Source organism: Microtus ochrogaster, chromosome 21 (genome assembly GCF_000317375.1).
Source record: "Microtus ochrogaster isolate Prairie Vole_2 chromosome 21, MicOch1.0, whole genome shotgun sequence".
Taxonomy (NCBI): domain Eukaryota; kingdom Metazoa; phylum Chordata; class Mammalia; order Rodentia; family Cricetidae; genus Microtus; species Microtus ochrogaster.
Window position 1 is genome coordinate 770693 of NC_022022.1, and position 21590 is coordinate 792282.

Consider the following 21590-nt stretch of genomic DNA (forward strand, 5'->3'; position numbering starts at 1 on the left):
TGTGTGGACAGTCAGACAGGGTTAGAACCTCCGAAGGTGTAAGTAGGGCTTATGCGATTATTAGCTTGCAAAAAGACCAGAAAAGTCACCAAGAAGTTGGTGGATATAGTGTGTGGTGCAAAAGAGTTGCCCAGCTGGTTAAGCATTCATTGCTGCCTTTATGGAAACTCCAACTAAATGAAGAGTCTGGTTTGGCGGCAAGCCGACAGAACGGGAGAAGATCTTCACCAGCCCCACATCAGACAGAGGGCTGATCTCCAAAATATACAAAAAACTCAAGAAATTGAACACCAAAAGATCACATAATCCAATAAGAAAATGGAGTACAGACCTAAACAGGGGAATCTAAAACGGCTGAAAGACTCAGCATCCTTAGCCATCAGAGAAATGCAGATCAAAACAACTCAGAGATTCCATCTTACACCTGTAAGAATGGCCAAGATCCGGGCTAGATGTGAGTCTGGACCTCAGAGGGAGTAGGCCTGACCCAGGACCTCTGTGGGTCCAGGCATTGGTCTGGGACATCAAAGGGAATAGACAGGAGCCCGGAACCTCTGCAGGTCTGAGCTTGAGTCTGGGACCTCTGAGGAAGAAAGCAGGTCCTCTGTGGGTCCAGGAACACCCGAGTCTGGGACCTCCCAGGCAGTAGACAGGAGCCAGAAACCTTTCCAGGTCCAACTCCAACCCAGGGACTTCTGCAGGAGGGGTTCCAGAACAGGATTTACAGACACAGGTCGAAGCTGGTAACCTAGGCCAAAGTTGCCCTGAGGCAAGGAACTCCACCTTGGGCAACAAATTCCACAGGAGTGGGACTTGGCTACCTAGGACAGAGAGGGCCTGAGGAAACCAGCTCCACTGGGAGCTGAAGCCAGGAACAAATCCAGTCCCAGGAGCCAACTCAGTCCTGGGACACTGGCAGGTAAGGATTGAGGCAGCAACCTGATCCAGAGTCTGCAGTCTCCACCAGAACAGGTACAGGGCTATAACCACTGAGCAAGTGAGCCAGAGCCAGAGACCATTGAGGGTCCAGATGTGATTCTGGGACCTTCAAGGGAGTAGACCTAAGCTAACATCCCGGTGGGTCTGAGAATGAGTCTAGGACCTCCCAGGAACTAGGCCTGAGCTAGGACCTCTGTCAGTCTGGGAGTGAATCTGGGACCTCCGAGGAACCAGAGATCTCTGCAGAGTCAGGCATGAGTCTGGGACCACAGAGGGAGTAGGCCTGAGCCAGGAACTCTGTGGGTCCAGGCATTGGTCTGGGACATCAAAGGTAATAGGCAGGAACCTGGAACTTCTGTGGGTCAAGCTTGAATCTGGGACTTTTGAGGGAATAAGCAGATCCTCTGCAGATCTGGACGCACCCAAGCCTGGGACATCCTAGGCAGTAGACTGGAGCCAGAAACCTTTCCAGGTCCCACTCCCACCCAGGGACTTCTCCAGGAGGGGATCCAGACCAGGATTTAGAGAAACAAGACAAGCCAGCAACCTAGGCCAAAGTAAGCCTGACACAGCAAACTCCAGAGAGCAGAGTAAAACACAGGATCGCTGAGCTATCACCAGGAACATGGAGTAACCAACGGGGTAACTAGAACTGTGAAAATGACTGTACCATGAGGAACAATCATCTGAGCTTTGGATTCACTGGCACCTAGAAGATTATTCAAGAGAATCTCAAACAGCCCCAACCACACCTATCAGAGGAAAAGATGAGTAGACAAGGTAAGAACACACGCAACACCACAAAGAGCAACACAACACCAGTAAAATCTAAAGACCCTACAACAGTAAGACCTGAACAACCAAATATAGATGAAAAGGAAGAAATTGACCTAAAAAATAATTTCAAGAGTATGTTTGAAACTCTAAAGAAAAAATGAGAAATTCCCTTAAAGAAATGGAGAAAAAGACAAACAAAAAATTAGAAGACATCAGCAAATCAATTAAAGAAAACCAAGAAAAAGAAATCAAATATATGAAAGAAATTATTCAGGACTTGAAAAAGAAAATAGAAAATATTCCATCCAAACAGAATAGAATATACCTTCTTCTCAAAACCTCATGGAACCTTCTCAAAAATTGACCACATACTCGGTAACAAAACAAACCTCAACAAATACAAAAAACTTGGAATAACCCAATGTACTTTATCAGATCATCATGGTTTAAAACTAGAAGTCAACAGCAATACTAATTTCAGAAAACCAAAAACAAATGGAAATTAAACAATGCTCACCTGACTCATCAATGACCACACAACACACCCAAATTTTTTTATATTTATTTATTTATTATGTATACAATATTCTGTCTGTGTGTATGCCTGCAGACCAGAAGAGGGCACCGGACCTCATTACTGATTGTTGTGAGCCTCCATGTGGTTGCTGGGAATTGAACTCAGAACCTCTGGAAGAGCAGGCGATGCTCTTAACCGCTGAGCCATCTCTCCAGCCCCCTCTCCATTTAGTTTGATGTTGTTTGTTGGTTGCTGTATATTACTTTCATCATGTTTAGGTATGTTCCTTGTATCCCTGCTCTCTCCAAGACCTTTATCATGAAGGGATGTTGTATTTTGTCAAATGCTTTGTGGTTTTTATTTTTCAGCTTGTTTATATGGTGAATTACGTTGACAGATTTTTGTATGTTGAACCATCCCTGCATCTGTGGGATGAAGCTGACTTGGTCATGGTGGATGATGGATCTGATGTGTTCTTGGATTCCATTTGCCAGTATTTTATGGAGTATTTTTTGCATCAATGTTCATGAGTGAGATTAGAATAATAATTAAGAAAGAGATTATAATTCTCTTTCTTAGTAATATATTTCTGTAGTTTGAGTATCAGGGTAATTGTAGCCTCATAAAAAGAGTTTGGCAATGTTCCTTCTATTTCTATTGTGTGGAATAATTTGAGGAGTATTGGTATTAGTTCCTCTCTGAAAGTTTTGTAGAATTCTGAGCTGAAACCATCTGGTCCTGGGCTTTTTTTGGTTGGGAGACTTTTGATGACTGTTTCTATTTCTTCAGCAGTTATAGGTCTGTTTAATTTGCTTATCTGGTCTTGATTTAATTTTGGTAAGTGATATTTATCCAGAAAGTTGTCCATTTCCTTTAAGTTTTCCAATTTTGTGTAATACAGGTTTTCAAAATATGACCTTGTGATTCTCTGTATTTCCTCCGTGTGTGTTGTTATGCCTTCCTTTTCATTTCTGATTGTTAATTTGGATATTCTCTCTCTGTCTTTTGGTTAGTTTGAATAAGGTTTGTCTATTTTGTTGATTTTCTCAAAGAACCAACTCTTTGTCTCATTGATTCTTTGTATTGTTTTCATTGTTTCTATTTTGGTTTTTTTTTTTTGCCCGCCCCCAATTTGATTATTTCCTTCCATCTAGTTCTCTTAGGTGAGCTTGCTTCTTTTTGTTCTAAAGTTCTCAAATGTTCTATTAATTCACTAGTGCGAGATTTTTCCAGCTTCTTTATGTAGGCACTTAGAGCTATGAACTTGCCTCTTAACACTGCTCTCATTGTGTCCATAAATTTGGGTGTGTTGGGGCTGGAGAGATGGCTCAGCGGTTAAGAGCATTGCCTGCTCTTCCAAAGGTCCTGAGTTCAATTCCCAGCAACCACATGGTGGCTCACAACCATCGGTAATGAGGTCCGGTGCCCTCTTCTGGCCTGCAGGCATACACGCAGACAGAATATTGTATACATAATAAATAAATAAATTAAAAAAAAACTAAACGAAGAGAAACTCCCAGTGATTCCACTGAAATCAGGAACAAGACAAGGCTGTTCACTCTCTCCATATCTATTCAATATAGTTCTTGAGGTCCTAGCTAGAGCAATAAGACAACAAAAGGAGATCAAGGGGATACAAATTGGAAAAGAAGAAGTCAAACTCTCACTGTTTGCTGATGATATGATAGTTTACATAAGTGATCCCAAAAATTCTACCAAGGAACTTTTACAACTCATAAACACTTTCAGCAATGTAGCAGGATACAAGATTAATTCCAAAAAATTAGTAGCCCTCCTATACACAGATGATAAAAGGGCTGAAGAAGAAATCAGAGAACCAACAACCTTCACAATAGCCACAAATAGCATAAAATATCTCAAAGTAACTCTAACCAAACAAGTGGAAGACTTGTATGACAAAAACTTTAAATCTTTGGAGAAGGAAATTGAAGAAGACACCAGAAAGTGGAAAGATCTCCCATGATCTTGGATAGGCAGAATTAACATAGCAAAAATGGCAATCTTACCAAAAAAAAAATCTACAGATTCAACGCAATGCCCATCAAAATCCCAGCAAAATTCTTCAAAGACCTCAAAAGAACGGCACTCAACTTCATTTGGAAAAGAAAAAAAAAAACCCAGGATAGCCAAAACAATCGTGGGCAATAAAAGAACTTCTGGAGGCATCACAATCCCTGACTTCAAACTCTACTACAGAGCTACAGTACTGAAAACAGCCAGGTATTGGCATAAGAACAGACAGGAGGATCAATGGAACTGAAGAGAAGACCCAGATATCAGTCCACACATCTTCAAACACCTGACATTTGACAAAGAAGCAAAAAAATATCAAATGGAAAAAAAGCATATTTAACAAGTGGTGCTGGCATAACTGGATATCAACATGCAGAAAAATGAAAATAGACCCATATTGCACATAGACCACCATGCACAAAACTCAAGTCCAAATGGATCAAAGACCTCAACATAAAGCCAGCCACACTGAGCCTTATAGAAGAGAAAGTGGGAAGTACACTTAAACACATTGACACAGGGAACCATTTCCTAAATATAACCCCAGCATCACAGACACTGAAAGAAACAATTAATAAATGGGACCTCCTGAAACTGAAAAGCTTCTGTAAAGCAAGGACACGGTCAACAAGACAAAATGACAGCTTACAGAGTGGGAAAAGATCTTCACTAACCCCACATCAGACAGAGAAATCAAGAAATTGGACACCAAAAGATCACATAATCCAAATTTAAAAAATGGAGTACAGAGGCTAGAGAGATGGCTCAGATGTTAAGAGCATTGCCTGCTCTTCCAGAGGTCCTGAGTTCAATTCCCAGTAACCACATGGTGGCTCACAACCATCTGTAATGAGGTCTGGTGCCCTCGTCTGGCCTACAGGCATACATGTAGAGAGAATATTGTATACATAATAAATAAATTAATATTTAAAAAATGGAGTACAGACCTAAACAGAAAACTCTCAAGAATCTAAAATGGCTGAAAGACACTTAAAGAAATGTCCAACATCCTTAGTCATCAGAGAAATGCAAATCAAAACAACTCTGAAATTTCATCTAACACCTATAAGAATGGCCAAGGTTGGCCGGGCGATGGTGGCACACACCTTTAATCCCAGCACTCGGGAGGCAGAGGCAGGCGGATCTCTGTGAGTTTGAGACCAGCCTGGTCTACAGAGATAGTTCCAGGACAGGCTCCAAAGCCACAGAGAAACTCTGTCTCGAAAAAAAAAATGGCCAAGGTCAAAAACACTGATGACAACTTATGCTGGAGAGGTTGTAGGGAAAAGGGAACACTTCTGCATTGCTGGTGGGAATACAAGCTGTTACAGCCCCTTTGGATGCCAGTGTGGCAATTTCTCAGAAAAGTAGGAAACAACCTTCCGCAAGACCCACTAATACCACTTTTGGGTATATATCCAAAGGATGCTCAATCGTACCACAAGGACATGTGCTCAACTATGTTCATAGCAGCTTTGTTTGTCATAGCCAGAACCTGGAAACAACCTAAATGCCTCTCAACCAAAGAATGGATAAGAAAAATGTGGTACATTTACACAATGGAGTACTACACAGCAGAAAAATTAATAATATTTTGAAATTTGTGGGCAAATGGATGGATCTAGAAAACATCATATTGAGTGAAGTAACTCAGAAAAGACAGACAAATATCATATGTACTCACTCATAAATGGCTTTTAGACATAAAGCAAAGAACAAACAGCCTACATTTCACAATCCCAGGGAACCTAGACAACAAAGAGGACCCTAAGAGAGACATACATGGATCTAATGTACATGGGAAGTAGAAGACAAGATCTACTGAGTAAATTGGGAGCCTGGGGTACGGAGAGGGTAGAAGGGGAGTGGAGTGGAGGAAAACATATAGCTCAATAAAAACAATTTAAAAAATTAAAAAAAAAAAAGAGTCCGGTTTGAGGAGGGGGACCGACTGGTGGCTTCATTTTGAGCTTTCCGGAGTGCCTCCAAAAACTGCCCTGCTGAAGGGAAGGCTGGGCAAGGAACAGGAAAGGAGGAGCAGGATCAGAGTCTCACGGGCTGTGACCAGTAGAGGGCGCCGCGGATACAGGTATGTGACTAGATTGCGCGGTGGCCCGGGACGAGAGAGAGAAGCCAAGAGGCCACCAGGGGGCGTCGCAGCCTTTCCGACTGGATGAGACTATTAGAAGTGCGGGACAGTTAGGTGCGGGGAGAGCAGGACTTCCGGCGGTCAGACTGGGCTGGCCCGGGTTGAGTCAACGGAGGCTGAAGTGATGAGGTCACTGCAAGCAAGGAAGTGGATTAACGGTGCCTGCACCACTTAACGGTGCCTGCACCAGTCAGAGCTCCACGGACTCCTCAGTGCAGCCTTGCCTTGGCTGGGGTGCCCTTCCTGACAAGACAGATTGTGGCTGCAGATCCTCACACCTGACTCACTCAGCACTGAGTGCATGTGGACACAATCCTTATGCCCATTAACCTACCTGGTGATTCTTGGTTCTTTTCTAAAAGCCAGCCGACCCGGTGAAAAACAAGAGCCAAGGAGACATAGAATGCTGGGAGTCCCAGACAGGGGCTCATGAAGGCGGCTCTGAGGGCCTGGGGCTCTCCTGGCATTTCTCTAAGAAAACACCTACTTCTCTCGGACTTCACCACCGCCTTCCTTCCTCCAGGGCTGGGCTCATCTACCTGCCCACACAGCCAAGCCAGAATGGCCCTAGAGTACAAACTGGTTGAGGCACTACAGGGAAGAGAAGCTGGGGCCAGCGTGGACCATGCTTTATCCGGTATGGTCCGTGGTTGCCCTTGCATTGCATGATGGAGGCTGTCAGGGAATTTAGCTGGAACTGTGTGAGGATGAAGACCCAGGTGACCTTTGAGGAGATCCTGAAAAGGAGAAGGCGGGAGAGGAAGCAGTGTCTGTCCTTCGGGTTCAGAACTCACTGAGGCTAAGTCTAGATACTATGGTGGTTTGTGGCATCCTGGGCTTTCCAACCCTCTCCCCAAGGTTCTCGTCAAGTCTCCCATGGCAGGGTTCTACCATCTTCTCTGCTCTGTGGATGAAGAGAGTTCCAGAAGCAGATAGAGGGCTAGAACAGGAATCCTCCACCACCTGCAGGGCTTCCCTGGCAAAGCAGCAAACAGGAAACTCAGTCCTGGCTAGGCCGGGCTTCCTGGGGAAGGGGGGCTGTCCTGGAGTGACTCAGCAGTGCCCTGCACAGAAGGTACTTAGCCTGTGCCTCAGAAAGAGGTCCTGTATGGAGTAGGGTCGCAGCGCCTGTCACCTCTGTCACACTATCAGGACCCAGCAAGGTGTCTTGTCCTGGGTTTAGGAGGTACTGGAAAAGAATCCCACCCTGGACCACAGGTAGAGGTTCCTGCAGCCTCTGGATGCTGTCTCACATCCCCCTCCCCATTGCTCACCACACCCTGGCCTCCTACAGCTCGCCTCAACCTCACTCGGGGCCTTTGTCACAGCTCTGAGACTCTGTCTGTGGGCCTCACTCCTGCATAGGGAGAGAAAAGGTCCTATTGTCCTGGTGTTCACAGTGACTTAGCAGTTCCCGAAGACTAAAAATGCCCAGTCTGTCTGTCAGAGAGCTTTTTCAGGCACTGCAGTCAGATCCTGGCCTACAGTGCCTGCCCCCTCTCAGGGCATGATGCAAGCATTTCCCTTCGTCAGATCAGGGCCTTTCTTGAGGGCTGGCTTCTGTTTGGCTTGCTGCAAAATAGGCAGTTTCCTCCTGGGCAGAGTACCTGATAAGTTCAGGAACAGAGCCTAAGGAAAGACTGGGAAAGAGAAGCAGGTAGGGTATGAGGACACTGTCCCACTGAGCCCAGGTGAAAGGCTAAGTGGGTGGACCCTGAGCCTGTGGGCACCCAGATGGCTTTGTCTTGGTGTTTAGGTTAATTGTTAACAGAAAGACGACGGTTGGCCACTTAAGGCTGGAATTAAATACTACTCATATTTGATGCTCAGAGTGAGGCACCCAAAGCTCCCTGGCCCATGTTCTGCTGACCCCAAGTGGCCTCTGGAGACATCAAGGACAAGATGCATCACTCTGTACCTCAGTTTCCCAGGTGCAGTGAGTCCAAGTTCTCTGGCTGGGAGGAGGGAGAAGAGTGGCGACAGAGGCCTCCACTAATGGAGAACCCAGGTGGAGGCACCCTTCCTGGGGCCCAGGGCCGACAGACTGAGCAGCTGAGCCCACAGCTGCAGGGTGGGGGTTCCTCGACAGAGGCCTCCTGACACCTGCCTCAGTTATTTATGGAGCCACAGCTGAGTCCTAAGGGTGGGGAGGGAGGATGGAACTGGAGAAGGGGGTGCATTATGGCCGAAGGGGGAAGCTCAAGAAGAAGATGCCAGGACCTAGGATCCATCATTTTGAGGCAGGGCATGCAGAATGGCAGTTAAGTTCCAAGATGGACATTGGCATTGGAGCACCTGGGCAGCAGGCCTAGAGAGAGTTGAGACAAGAGGTGGACCTGCAATCCCGATTGTTGGATTAGAAGGGGGATGCAGGGGTTCAGTGTGAAGGAAACAGGGACCCTAGAAGGCAGACTGATGGGGTTCTCACTGTCGGCCCCTCTGCTCCTGAGACAGGCTGTGCCCATGGCTCTCCTGCAATGCTCAGGGACAGCTGCTGGCAACCTTTCTCCACTGCTATACCAGGGAGACTCTGTTGCATGCCCTTCCTCCCCTAAGAGGTGAGCTGGGTGCAATAGGAACTGGGGAGTCTACCCTAAGTCAGAGTCTAATTGGGTTTTCTGGGCTGGTGGGCACCCCTCCCTGGAGAAGTAGACAGCACATTCCAGACAAAATGAAATCACATTCCTTCACACACACTCCCACCAGAGAGGATGGCATGACGGACAGGTCAAGTGGCAGCAGCTGGTGTCCCAGGGCAAGGCTGGGTGTGGACTGTGGGCGGCAGAGGAATGGAGGGGGTTTCTTTCAGACAATGAATGATTGCTGATTCTTTGACCCAGGGCTGAGCCCTGGAGGTCGAGGGTGATGTCATTCACATCAGAACTATTTGGAGGAAGGATTCGGTTCACCCAGTACCTTACAGAGGGAAAGCCCAGGCTCTCTGGGTGCAATGGCTCGAGGTCACCTTCTGAGAGCCCCACGCAGATTGGCTGTCACACAAAGCCTAGACTTTGATTTCCTCTGAGACTCCGGCAGCTACAGGGACAGCATCAGGCTGGACTGCAGGGAGCCTCTGCCCCTGACCTCACCCTTGGAGGCGCCTCAGCCTGCACTGCCTTATAAGGAAGTGCCCCAAACAAACTGAGGAAGCCACCTCCGCCCGACACCCCCACCCCCAAGCCTGTCTCCGGCTAGCTCAGAGGCTATATTTACCCGAGGAGGCCCCAGAATAACCTCCCACTGTCTCAGGCTGTGTGTATGTTGGGGATTGTTTCTTCTCTTGCCCCCTCCTCATTCCCTTCTGTGGGGACTCCACCCTTAGAAGTGTGTCCTGCTATCCCTCATTCACCCTGTACTCAGAGACTTCCGGCACCAACCAGTTCCCTGAAGCACTGTGATCCCTTGCCCTGTTTGTGTCAGCCCTCTGGGAGTTTCAGGGCCTCTGTGGGCCTCTCCTCACTCTATACGTGCTCTGCTGAGATTCCAACCCTTGTCCCTACGACACCACCCACCTGTCCACTGGGCCATGCCGTCCTGTGCTCCTCATCTCCCACACAGCTCCTGAGACCTCACTTTGTGCCCCCAAGTCTTACTGTCCCCTACTGCACCTCCACCACTGGCAGGCTCCTGCCTGTTCCTGCTCAGCCTGTTCTCAGGAAACGGAAGTCCTGGTGGTGGCACCTGTGCACAGGCCTTTCAGAAGATCCATGTCTCAGGAAGAGCCCATGCTCCCTGGCTTCTTGGTGAGGGCTTTGCCCACTGCCAGGACTTCCTGTAATCTCCCCAAGGTCTTCTCCCTGCCCCCTTCCCACCACTGCCTGTTTTGTCTTCCACTGTTCCAGAGCACTGTTCCTAGGCACCACTGTCTTCCCCACCCTCACCCCCAGTATTCTCCCCAGCACTGGCCACTCAGGGCGGCCTGCCCTGCGCTATGCCCCTACCCAGCATGTGTCTATCTTCAGACACAATTTCCACTTGGTAATCTTTGCTCAGGAGCTGCTAAAGCTTCCTGTACAAAGAGCTTGAGTTCTTAGAGCCCACACTGTGTAGATGGTCGGTTAAAATGACAACCACACTGATCATCACAACCAGGGGTGTCCCTGGCATTGTCTAGCTCTTGCCTCTCTTGCTGTTTGGACATAGAACCATTTCCATACACACTGTGCCTCCTACTGTATGTATACCCCTTAGGGAAGTCCTCACTTCATCCTGAGCCCTGTGTGGAGTTCTAGCATCAGTGCCCAGCTGGGATAACTGTAAAGGACAATAAGCTTGTGGGGGTACAGGATGGGGATCTGGTACAGGGGAGGGCTAGTTGACTTAGTTCTGTCCTTGGTGTCCATCCAAGCAGTGGTACCCAAAGGCCTGGAAAGAGGAAGCACAGGATGTCTTGTCCAATTAGAGGGGCAGGTTTTGCTTGCCTGATGCCAACATGCTGGTCTCTGCCCATCAGCTGGCAAACCTGACAGGAGAACCTTGTTATTAGTGTACAGAAAGGAGAGAGCGGGTGCTTGGGCTGCCAGGAGGGTGGGGTAGGAGAATCAGGATCCTGGACCCCCAGGGCAAGGGTGTGGATGAAATGAGCTGGAACCAGAGCAGTTTGGAGGAAGAGGAGCCCACAGTGCCAGTTGGCTAGCACAGCCTTTGTCTACCCTCCCAAGGGGAGGAGCCTATTCTGGGCTTATGATGGCATCAGTGTGGGCAGCCAGTACCATCTCCATCATGGCATCTAAATGAACATCTGGGCACTGGGCTTCCTCCCTGCAGAGTGTAACTGGCAGGTACTTTCTATCTGGGTATCCCACCTTTGAGCCTGTGGGTACATCTTGCCCTGCACAGATGTTGAGAAAGAGCCCACTAGAATGCAAACTTGTGCAACCACTCTGGAAAGCAGTGTGGCGGTTCCTCAGGAAATTCGAGTTCAACCTACCCCTGGACCCAGCAATACCACTCTTGGGAATATACCCAAGAGAGGCCCTATCAACAACAAAAGTATATGCTCAACTATGTTCATAGCAGCATTGTTTGTAATAGCCAGAACCTGGAAACAACCTAGATGCCCTTCAATAGAAGAATGGATGAAGAAAGTATGGAATATATACATATTAGAGTACTACTCAGCAGTAAAAAACAAGAACTTCTTGAAGTTTGCGTACAAATGGATGGAAATAGAAAACACTATCCTGAGTGAGGTAAGCCAGACCCAAAAAGAGGAACGTGGGATGTACTCACTCATATTTGGTTTCTAGCCATAATTAAAGGACAGTGAGCTTATAATTTGCAATCCTAGAGAAGCTAAATAAGAAGGTGAATCCAAAGACAAACATATAGGCATCCCCCTGAATATTAACCTTCATCAGGCGATGAAAGGAGACAGAGACAGAGACCCAAATTGGAGCACCGGACAGAAATCTCAAGGTCCAAATCAGGAGCAGAAGGAGGGGGAGCACGAGCAAGGAACTCAGGACCGCGAGGGGTACACCCACATTCTGAGACAATGGGGATGTTCTTTCGGGAATTCACCAAGGCCAGCTGGCCTGAGTCTGTAAAAACATGGGATAAAATCGGACTTGCTGAACATAGCGGACAATGAGGACTACAGAGAACTCAAGAACAAGGGCAATGGGTTTTTGATCCTACTGCACGTGCTGGCTTTGGGGGGGCCTGGGCGGTTTGGATGCTCAACTTACTAAACCTGGATGGAGGTGGGCGGTCCTTGGACTTCCCACAGGTCAGGGAACCCTGATGGCTCTTCAAGCTGATGAGGGAGAGGGACTAAATCGGGGTAGGAGGAGGGAAATGGGAGGCGGTGGCGGGGAGGAGGCAGAAATCCTCAATAAATAAATAAATTAAAAAAAATTAAAAAAAATAAATCAATAAATAACGAAAAAAAAAAAAAAAGAGAAAGAGCCCACTAGCAGAACCTGGTTCTGTGCCACTCCTAACATTGCACAGTGTGCCACACCCTCACCTGCACAGCTCCCTCACATTCCCCTGGGCCTTCTAGCCTTTCCTCTTGGTCTCCTGCTGCGACACATGAGGAAAATGCCAGGAGAGCTCCGTTGAGGACTGCAGAGGCTTCCCCTGGCCTCTCTCCTGTTCTCCCAACCTCAGGAGACCACCCAGGGCATAGGGCAATTCAACTTCCCCTCATGTGAGACCGGGTCTGGAGAAACTGTTGACCCGAGGCTGCACAGGCAGACTAGAGCAGGCCAGGCCTCTCTCCTCCCTCCCCAACTCCAACCCAGTCAGTCATCACAGGCTAGACAACTGTTTAGGTTGTTGGAAACCAGGGGGCTAATTATGCAGGAGACACTGAAGGGTTAGGAGGACATCCAGTGGGGAGGGCCTTTGTAATCAGTGCTGTTGGTAGGGAGGACAACCCGGCCTCCCCCAGAGGCAGCCCCTCTATTAACTGCTTCTCAACCAGAAGGACCCCCCTGAAACCTAGATGGAAGCCACCAGACTGTATAGGGAGGGATGCAACTTTATTTAATAAAGAAAGAGCAGAAAAAAGTCTCAGCAGGCTGAAATGAGGTGAAAGGTCAGTCATAATTGCTGCCCTCAGCTCCTCTGGGCATAGGCCAGGCCTGACCTTGTGGGGATGGCACTACTGTAGACAGGCGGGGCTCACAAGACCTGGCCAGAGCAGCCCCTGTGAAAGCTCTGAGCCCAGGCTTCTTCCAGCAGGTGAGATGCAGAAGAAAGGCGGCCTAGAACTACAGGGGCTCACCTGGCTTGAGCCTTCAGGAGGCCCTGACAGGACCTCATCTCCCTCAGCCAGCCCCCTCTTCAGGACACCACAGGTCGAGCTATCAAAGCTAAGGGTTCTGGCCCAGATCAGGAAGGACATCCCTCTACCATTAAGTCTTTAGAGCCAGAGAAGCATTCCCTAGTCTTCCTCTGAGGACCAGGAATCTCCATCTACTCCACTCAGAGGGAATTCCAGGGACTGACTTGGGCCTAGGTGCACAGGAGAAACTACCAAAGGGGCCTTTAGGGCTCCCACTTCCACTTCCTGTTCCTGTAAAAGGCGGCCCTGGTCCTGGTCCCCATGCAGACCTTCCTGCCCCTCAGACTGCTCTAATCCATTCTCCACCCTCCCATTCATGTGCTCTAACTCCGAGTTGGGGCTCTGGGTATCTCCAACCCCTGGGACCGTGCTAGTCACCTCTTGAGGGGCATCCAAATGGTCCTCTCCCTCCAAGGAAACAGACTCAGACCCCTCTGACCCAGAAGGTTCAGAGCTGTCCTGAGACTCAGTGTCCAGGGCAGTCACAGAGCTATTAGCTGCAACACCTCTCAAGCCATCATCCCAAGGACCACTGACACCCACAGATCCCTGTTCCAGGAGGTCCCCTCTTTGGGTGATATCCTGGACCTTGAAACCCCCACCAGAGGGCCCTGGCCCCCACCACTGAGCCCCTGACTCAGCCTCTTCCTCACGCTCTTCTCCCTCCTCCCCACTCTCCTCTTCATCAGCAAAGCCGTCAGACTCCCCTCCCTGATCCCAGCATTCAGGCTCCCTTACTGAAGGAACCTGGCCCAGATGATCTACCACCCCCTTGGGAACCCCTGGAAGAAAAGAGGCCTCAGTCCCCAGGTCCTCAAATTCCTCAGATGACAGGTCAGAGTCAGGACCTTGTTCCTCCTCTCCGGGTGGGTTGCTGAGGACAGGAGGATCCCAGCCTTCCTCCCTGGCCTCTCCTTGAGGGGAGAGCCTCTTCTCTCTAGCTAGGTCCCACTTTGGGGAGGTAGGGGACCTCAGGTAAAGGCCCAGGGGAGTAGAGTCTGGGAGAGTTTCCCCTAACTCATCCGCCTCACTCTCTTCTCTGCTCTCCTCCCAATCCTGGAGGCCCTCGGGGGTCTCCCCCAGACCAAACTCTTGCTCATCTCCTACTTTCCTCAGAGCTTCAGACCCACCTTCTAGCTGCCACCCAGCTTCCTGAATTTCCTCAGCCTGGGGCTGCAGCTCACAGGCATCTTCCAGGGCTGGGATGTATGAAGAAGGTTCCATGAACTTGGGACCAGGGAGTGCCGGTACAGCCTGTGCACCCTCGTCTTCCTCTGTCTCTGAGAGCCTGGGCTGAGGGACAGCACTGCCCTCATGGTCTGAGGGCTCCACTGAGGGCTCCTCTACTCCCCGGCCCACCGCAGGCTCTGACTCCTTGAAGCTCTTGGGTTCTAGATTATCCCTGCTAGTCTTGGGCAATTCAAAGATCTCTGACTCCAGAGTGCCTGCCTCCAATGGTTCTTTTTCAGGCCCTTCCAAGTCCTGAGCTATCTTTACCTCCACACTTTGCTCCCCCAGGGATGGGTGAATGGCCTCCTCCCTGGCCAGATGCTTTGGCTCCCCTAACCCTATCACTTCCTGCTCCAGTCCATCTCTGGTAGCAGCCTCTGAGCCCAGGGCAAGCTCTTTGGAGTCTTGTTCACCTGTTAGGGCTATAGCCTCATCTTGCAACAGGGGCTCTGTCACTTCTGGCATTCCCTGGGCAACTGGGACCTCTAAGATCTCCACCTGCTCTGGTGGTCCCTCCATGTCCTGGAAGGCCTCAGCGCTCCCCTTCCTGCTGTCTTCCTCACTGGGGACCCTCTGCTCCTTGGGCTCAGAGCTCCCCAGGCTACAGGCTTCCCCTGTGACTTGTAGCTGCAGCTCCCTGTCCTCAGCAGCTTCTTCCTTCCCACTTTGCCCAGTCAGGGGCGGCTCTGCCTCTTCCTTGCTTTCCACGCCTGTCCTCCATAGGACTGGGTCCTGATTCACTGCTCCGTCCTCCACCACGTCCTCCCACCTCTGTCGCTTTTCAGAGCCAGGCAGCTCCTGCCCCACCTCTGCCAGAGACCTCGCTGATTCTTGCTGCTCATTCCTATCTAGGCAGCCTTCTGCTTCCAGCTGCTGCCCAGCCGCCCCCATCCCTTCTAGAGAGTCCACAGTCTCTAGGTTCCACTTGCCCAGAGATCTCAATTCTTGATTCTCCCTTTCAAGGGGTCTCAGGGTCTCTTGGTTCCCATACACATACCCCAGTGATTCCTGAATTTCTGGAGACCACAACGGCTCCTGCACTTGCACAGCGTTCACTGTCTGCAGGCCCGCCTCAGCACTCTTCAGTGGTTCTGTGTTCTCTGTGTCTGAAGACTTCACTGTCTCCGCTCTTCCTTCCAGTGACACTGGGCTCTGTCTTCCAAAAGGCGTCTCTAACTCCGGTTGTCTCACCGCCAGCTGCTCATCCCCTACATCCCTCACTATCTGTCCAGTCTCTTGTTGAAGAGATCTCTGTATCTCTTGGTCCCACTCTTCAGGAGACTGCAGGGACTCTGGAGTCTCTTTTCCCAGAGATCTAAAGATCTGCTGGTTCTCCTCTTCAAAAGACTTCCCCGAGTCCTGACTCTCTGTGTCTAGGTTCTCAGTCACCCAGTCCTTTTGTTCAACAGAACTCAGTGGTTTATGGCTCTCCCTTTCTAGAGATTGCTTGACCATCTGCTCTTCTAAAGACCACAGGAACTCCTGATCTTCTTTTTCTAGATAGTTCACAATCCCCTGGCCCTCTTCTTCTAGAGACCTCTGTGGGTCCTGGGTCTCCTGGTCTCTGTCTTTATGAGACCTCAGGGACTCCTGAATCTCGTTTTGGAACAGGCCCCCAGTCATCTGGTCCTCTTCTTCTAGAGACCTCTGTGGATCCTGGGTCTCCTGGTCTCTGTCTTTATGAGACCTCAGGGACTCCTGAATCTCATTTTGGAACAGGCCCCCAGTCATCTGGTCCTCTTCTTCTAGAGACCTCTGTGGATCCTGGGTCTCCTGGTCTCTGTCTTTATGAGACCTCAGGGACTCCTGTGTCTCATTCTGTACCAGGCTCCCAGTCATCTGGTCATTGTCTTCGAGAGACCTCAGGAGCTCCACTTCTTTTACTAGAGGTTTCACAATTCTCTGCTCCTCTTCTATTTCTAGAGATTTCAGTTGCTTCTGATTCTTGCTTCCTGGTGGTATAATGGTCTCCTGGATTTCATCAAGAGACCTCAGAGATTCCTGATTCTCTGTTTCTAGAGGCTTCACAATACTCTGGTCCTCCTCTTCCAGAGACCTCAGGGACTCCTGACCCTCCTTTTCTATCAGCCTCTCAACCAACTGGTCCTCTTTTTCTACAGACTTTAACAGCTCCCCATTCTCTTTCTCCAGACATCTATAGGTCTCCTGGTCCTCCTCTTCCAGAGACCTCAGGGACTCCTGACCCTCTTTTTCTATTAGCCTCTCAACTATCTGGTTCTCTTCTTCTGGACATCCCAGTGGATAATGGCTTTTCTTTTCAAAAGCTGTCGATGGCTCTAAGTTCTCTTCTGAAGATCTCACTACTTCTTGATTTTCTTTTCCTATAGATGAAACCGTCTCTAGTGTACCTTCAGGAGATATTAATTCTTGATCATCCTCAATTCCTGGGTCTTCTTTTCCTAAAGGCTTAGACAGCTCAGGAAGCCCCCTTTCTAGAGTTTTCAATGACTCTACATCCTTTTCTTCTAAAGACTTCAGCAGTGTTTGTTTTTCTTCTGAGCTTTTTAGAGTTCCCAGGGTCTGGTCTATAGACCTCAGAGAATTGCAATTCTCCTTCCCTGGTGTCTCGTGGTTCTGGATTTTCAGAGACATCAGTGGCTCCTCTTCTGGAGCCTCTAGGGTTTCCTTTTGCAAAGGACCCTGGGAATCCTGGATTTCTTCCATGTCCAGACCATCTTCTTGTGTCTCCTGAGCCGAGCTACGCTCTCCTTTTACCTCTATGGCAGCTTCTTTCTCTACTAGCTCCCAGATTTGCCCTTCATCTTCCTGGAATATGCTAGACACTCTAGACTCACTGGATTCTTCATCTTTAGTCTCTAACACAGGGTGGGCTGAGGAGGTCAGATCCTTGGGTAAGTGACTGAGCTGCTTGCCCCCAGGCTCCTCACTGGTGGAAACAGACACTGTGGCTTCGGTCCAGAGAAGCTCTGGACCCTGTTGCCTCCCACCCTGTGTCTGGAGCAGGGAAAGAGGGGCATCCTGGGCTCTGACTTCTGCTTTTATAGGACAGGGAGCCTCAGGCATGGGTGGGATGGGTGTGCTGGCCAAGGTGGGGGTTTGGGCCTGAAGGAATTCCTGGGTCTTCAGAAAGGCTGTCACTGGCGTCTCAAGGGTACTGGGCATAGGGGAAGGGAGGGGTGTCGGACTGAGGACAGGGAGCACAGATCCCAGGTGCTGATCCTCTGGTGTCCCAAGGAAATGCAGCTTCAGCTTGGGGTCTGGAAAGCAGAGTAAGAAATGTTTTAAGTATGCCCCTACCTCACCGTGGAGCAGCCCTCACACCGTTGCCTGACCCCCGCTGCCTAGAGAATGGGAACACAGCACAGCTGGGGTTACCCAGGGAAGACTTAGACTGGATCTTCCTAAGTAAGCTGAAGTAGAGCTTCCAGGAGCAGTTGGCTCCGCCTCTTACCGTGAAAGCCACGGGAAGCCTGGGAACTTCGGGCAGGTGTTTGCAACCGGGAATTCTCAGCCTCCAGCAGAGTCCTTGTGGGGAGAGGAGGGTATGGGGTCAGTTTTAGCTGAGGTGACACGTCCTGATACAGCAGGCTCACTCTCTATGACTATTATCATACAAAAGCTACACAGTCAGGACAGAGAGCACAGACTTGGTCACAGGAAGACCCCACATGCAGATTCCCACAGTCAGACTTCGGCCACTGAAGGGCTAATGCTTAGATCAACCTCCTCAGACCAGTCTCCGGCTCCCCACCCTGGGCCGAGAATGATGACCTCATCCTCTGCGAGGGAGGCCGATTCTCATGCTAATTACTGCCTTTTGTCCACACCACCATCTGGAGGGCCTGAGAAGGGGGGCTCCTCAGGGGAAGTGGAATTCTCAGGCTGTTCCCGTGGGATGGCTCCCTCCTCTGCTGTGCCCCCAGAGCTGGTGACAGACAAGAACAAATGAATTCAGCTCCCCCTCTCCAAATCCCTTTCAGACTTCAAACAGCGGCGGTTACATTCTTCTGTGCTGCCTAGACCCTTCCCTCAGAGCGCTGACTAGGGTTAAGGCCCTCATCTTAGGACTTCAAACTCTTCAGGGCAGAAGTCTTTACATTCATGCCCCTGCCTCAGTGGCCCGTGGAGCTGATTGGAGGAGAAATCAATTCACAGGGGATTCCAAGCTAGTCTCTTGTTTCTGTCCATGACCTACGACACTTGGTTCTGTCCTCACACAGCATCCTGCCTCCTGCCTTGTACATGTGGTCCTGAAATACTCACTGGCTCTCCTCTGGGCCCCTCTTCCACCTCCACTCCTACACCTGTCTCAGTCCTACCACTTTACCGATGGATTCTGGAGAAGTGGGACACTGCCCTGGCCTGGTACTCTAGAGTGAGTGATATCCCCAGCCCTCTGCAGTGGGGCTCCCAGATGGGGTCTTTCCATACAAGTTACATATATAGAGTCTATACCCACAGAGCCAATCCGCTCAGCCTGGAGGGTAAGGAACTGGGCAGGGTCAGGGACTCTAGGGCTTAAAGGAAGGCTGGGAGGCTAGCGCTACCCTGGACACAGTTGAGCCTAGCTCAGACAGCAGGTCAGCATGAACAGGCCCACCTGCAAGATCTCTTTTCTGAGTCTGCCCAGGTATCTCCAGGATGCGAGCACAGAAACTGCAGAGTGCCTGTCTTCGAGAGAAGTCAGATGCAGATGCCTGTGCCCTCCAGTTTCCTCCCTGATGACTGAGCTGTCCCTTTAAGCATTGCCACCTCTTCTGGTCCTGAGCTGAAGGGGCAGCAGAGGGGCTCAGGTGACAGCTGAGATGGCCAGTGAGATGGTTCAGTGGGCTAAAGTACCCGCCAATTTCGACAACAACCTGTTCGATTCCTGGGACTCAGAGGCTCCCATCACAGAAAATGCATACATAAATAAATGTAATACAAAACTGCAGGTGAATCTGAGGGCTGGGCAGTGGTGAGTGGTGAGTTCTCTCGCAGAGAACTGCTCACAGCAGCGATATGGAGCTGCTCACAACCCCCTGTAACTCCAGTTCCAGAGGGCCCAGTGTTGTCTTCTGGCCTCTTAGGACACCTGCCCAATGCTGCATATACATAAATACACATAGATAGGTTTTTTTAATAAAGCTGAGGTTCACAGAAAGGACAAAGCCAAGTTCCTGGGCCCTCCAGGCAAGGAGTCAGCACTGTGTGTGCATCTGTGTACCTGTATGTAGCCACCTCCAGACTAAGTGACATCTTGAGGTGTGCCAGTTGCTGCCCACCTTCCAGGATCTGAGCAATTTGGCTCTGTAGGCCCTGCTTCTCCTGCTCCAGGGCATCCACAGCCAGCTGCAAAACAAGCCAGGGTGAGTGAAGGGGCCTCCACTCAGAGAGACTCTCCTGTTCTTCTGCCTACATCCTCCCTCCCAGAGCACTAGACTGGGTACCCCAGACAAGGGCAGGGGACACTGGAACCTCTCCTACACTAGGCTTCTCTTGAGAATGTTGCTTAAATGGTAGCACATGTTGAGAATCCAATTCCCATGGGAGAGGAGATGAGTTACAGAGGAAGAAAGGGGATAAAGTGGAAACAGAAGGAAAAACAATTTATCAAGAGTTGGCTTGGAAGGGCTTGCAAGGAAAGCAGTTAGGCCCTCACTGTCCCAGCTCCTCAGAGCAGCCCTGGTTCCTCTACTTTCCACGTGTTCTGGAATCTCTCTCCTCCAAGAGGAGGGGGAAGGTGGCCAGGCAAGAGGCTGCTTTCTCAGCTGTTGGTCACATCTGTGCAGTATGAGGGGGAGGGGGCCTCAGGCCTCTGGGACGTGTTCCAGGCAGCTGAGAAGTCATAACACCTTGGTTGCTAGGAACCTTCTGGAGCTGAGGGAGCATGTGTTTGAAACCTTCTGATTGACAATAGCATAGGGAAGAGCGCACGGAGCCATCCTATAGGGGAGTTGTCGTTCAAAGAGTGATGAGCCTCTACAGTGGGTCTTGCCCTTCAGGCCTTACAAGTGGGTTGTGCCAGAAGGTCTCAGAATTCCATCCTCCCTGCCTGGACAGGAAAGTCTAGGGTCTATGTGTTCTGGACAGGGGCTCCTGAATACAACTGCCCTTGCTCCACTCCCTTCCTGAAAGTTTCTTAGCATCGTAAACACTTCCTACAGCTTAGTCTTACTCGGGTTGGTGACCTCCTCACCTGTAACTTTTCAGTGGCTTGCAGCCGGTCCTGCCAGCGGCCCTCCAACCTCTGTTCCAGAGCCTCTCTGCGCTCCTGAAGGCCGTCGCGTTCAGCCTGCAGCTGCAGCAGCTCAAGGCGACCCTCTCGAGCACCCTGCATGGCTCGGGCCAGTCGCTCGCGGGCTTGGCCCAGGGAGCTTTCCATGTGAGCCACGCGTTCCTGGTAGTCGCGCACCGCCCCGCGCCACGCTTCGCCTAGCCGTCTGGCCAGCTCCTCCACCTCGGGGGCCCGAGCGGGCGGTCCGTGGGGCGGCGCGGCGAGCCGGAGTGGCGCACAGGCAGCCTGCGCGTTCAGGTGCGCGCGCTCTTCCTCGTGCGCCGCCCGCACAGCCTCTAACTCTCGCTCCAGCTCCGCAACCCGGGTGCTCAACCAGCCCTGCGCACTCTTCTCCGCCTCGAGCGCACGCCGGCTGCAGGCGACCTCCTCGCTGGTCCGGTCCCGGGCGAGCCGCACCTGCTGGCACCGGCCCGTCACGCCCTCCAGCTCTTCAGCCAGGTTGTCGCGCTGCATCTCGGCCTCGTGCTTCTCCCGCCAGCGCTGATCGACGAGGACCCGCAGCGCTGCCAGCTCGTCGTCGGCTCGGGCCCGCCAGGAGGCATCCCCGGACTGCGCCCGGAGTCCCCCAAGCTCCGCGCTGAGCAGCTGGTTCTGCTCCTCCAGCGTCTTTACTCTGGTCAGGTAGGCCTCCAGGCGGCGATTGAGCTCCCACAGCTGGAAAGATTCCTCCCCTACACAACCGTCCATGTCGCTGGTCTGACCCACCGAGTGCGGGCGGACGTGCAGCACTGGAGAAGGGAGCGGCCTTCGGAGCTTTTAGGGGGAGAGAGTGGGGACAACTGTGACCCAGCGGAAGTGGAGGACTCCCGGAGGGAGCTGGAGCGAGGGTATTCATACTCCGGCCAGTCGGGCGGGAAAGGGGGCGGCACCCGGGTCTTAACCCTTTAGGGTT

General features: G+C 50.7%; 1 protein-coding gene across 1 annotated transcript; it reads right to left on the minus strand.

Annotated features, from left to right (window-relative positions):
* Positions 1–12899: 12899 nt before the first annotated feature.
* On the minus strand, positions 12900–21500 carry Nes (nestin). Its single transcript, XM_005356901.3, has 4 exons — positions 20600–21500; positions 19628–19752; positions 17873–17946; positions 12900–17678 (listed from the first exon to the last, which is right to left on the minus strand). The coding sequence occupies exons 1-4, from the start codon at positions 21383–21385 to the stop codon at positions 13309–13311; spliced, it is 5355 nt and encodes a 1784-aa protein (XP_005356958.1). The 5' UTR covers positions 21386–21500; the 3' UTR covers positions 12900–13308.
* Between the last annotated feature and the right edge of the window lie 90 nt (positions 21501–21590).

Bases quoted from the DNA above. Each gene is read 5' to 3' on its own strand.
- Nes (XM_005356901.3), bottom strand. From the start codon at position 21,385: ATGGACGGTTGTGTAGGGGAGGAATCTTTCCAGCTGTGGGAGCTCAAT. The intron at 19,753-20,599 runs GTGAGGAGGTCA...CTTGTTTTGCAG, and splicing joins AAGCCACTGAAAAGTTACAG to CTGGCTGTGGATGCCCTGGA. The intron at 17,679-17,872 runs GTAAGAGGCGGA...TCTGCTTTCCAG, and splicing joins GGCTTCCCGTGGCTTTCACG to ACCCCAAGCTGAAGCTGCAT.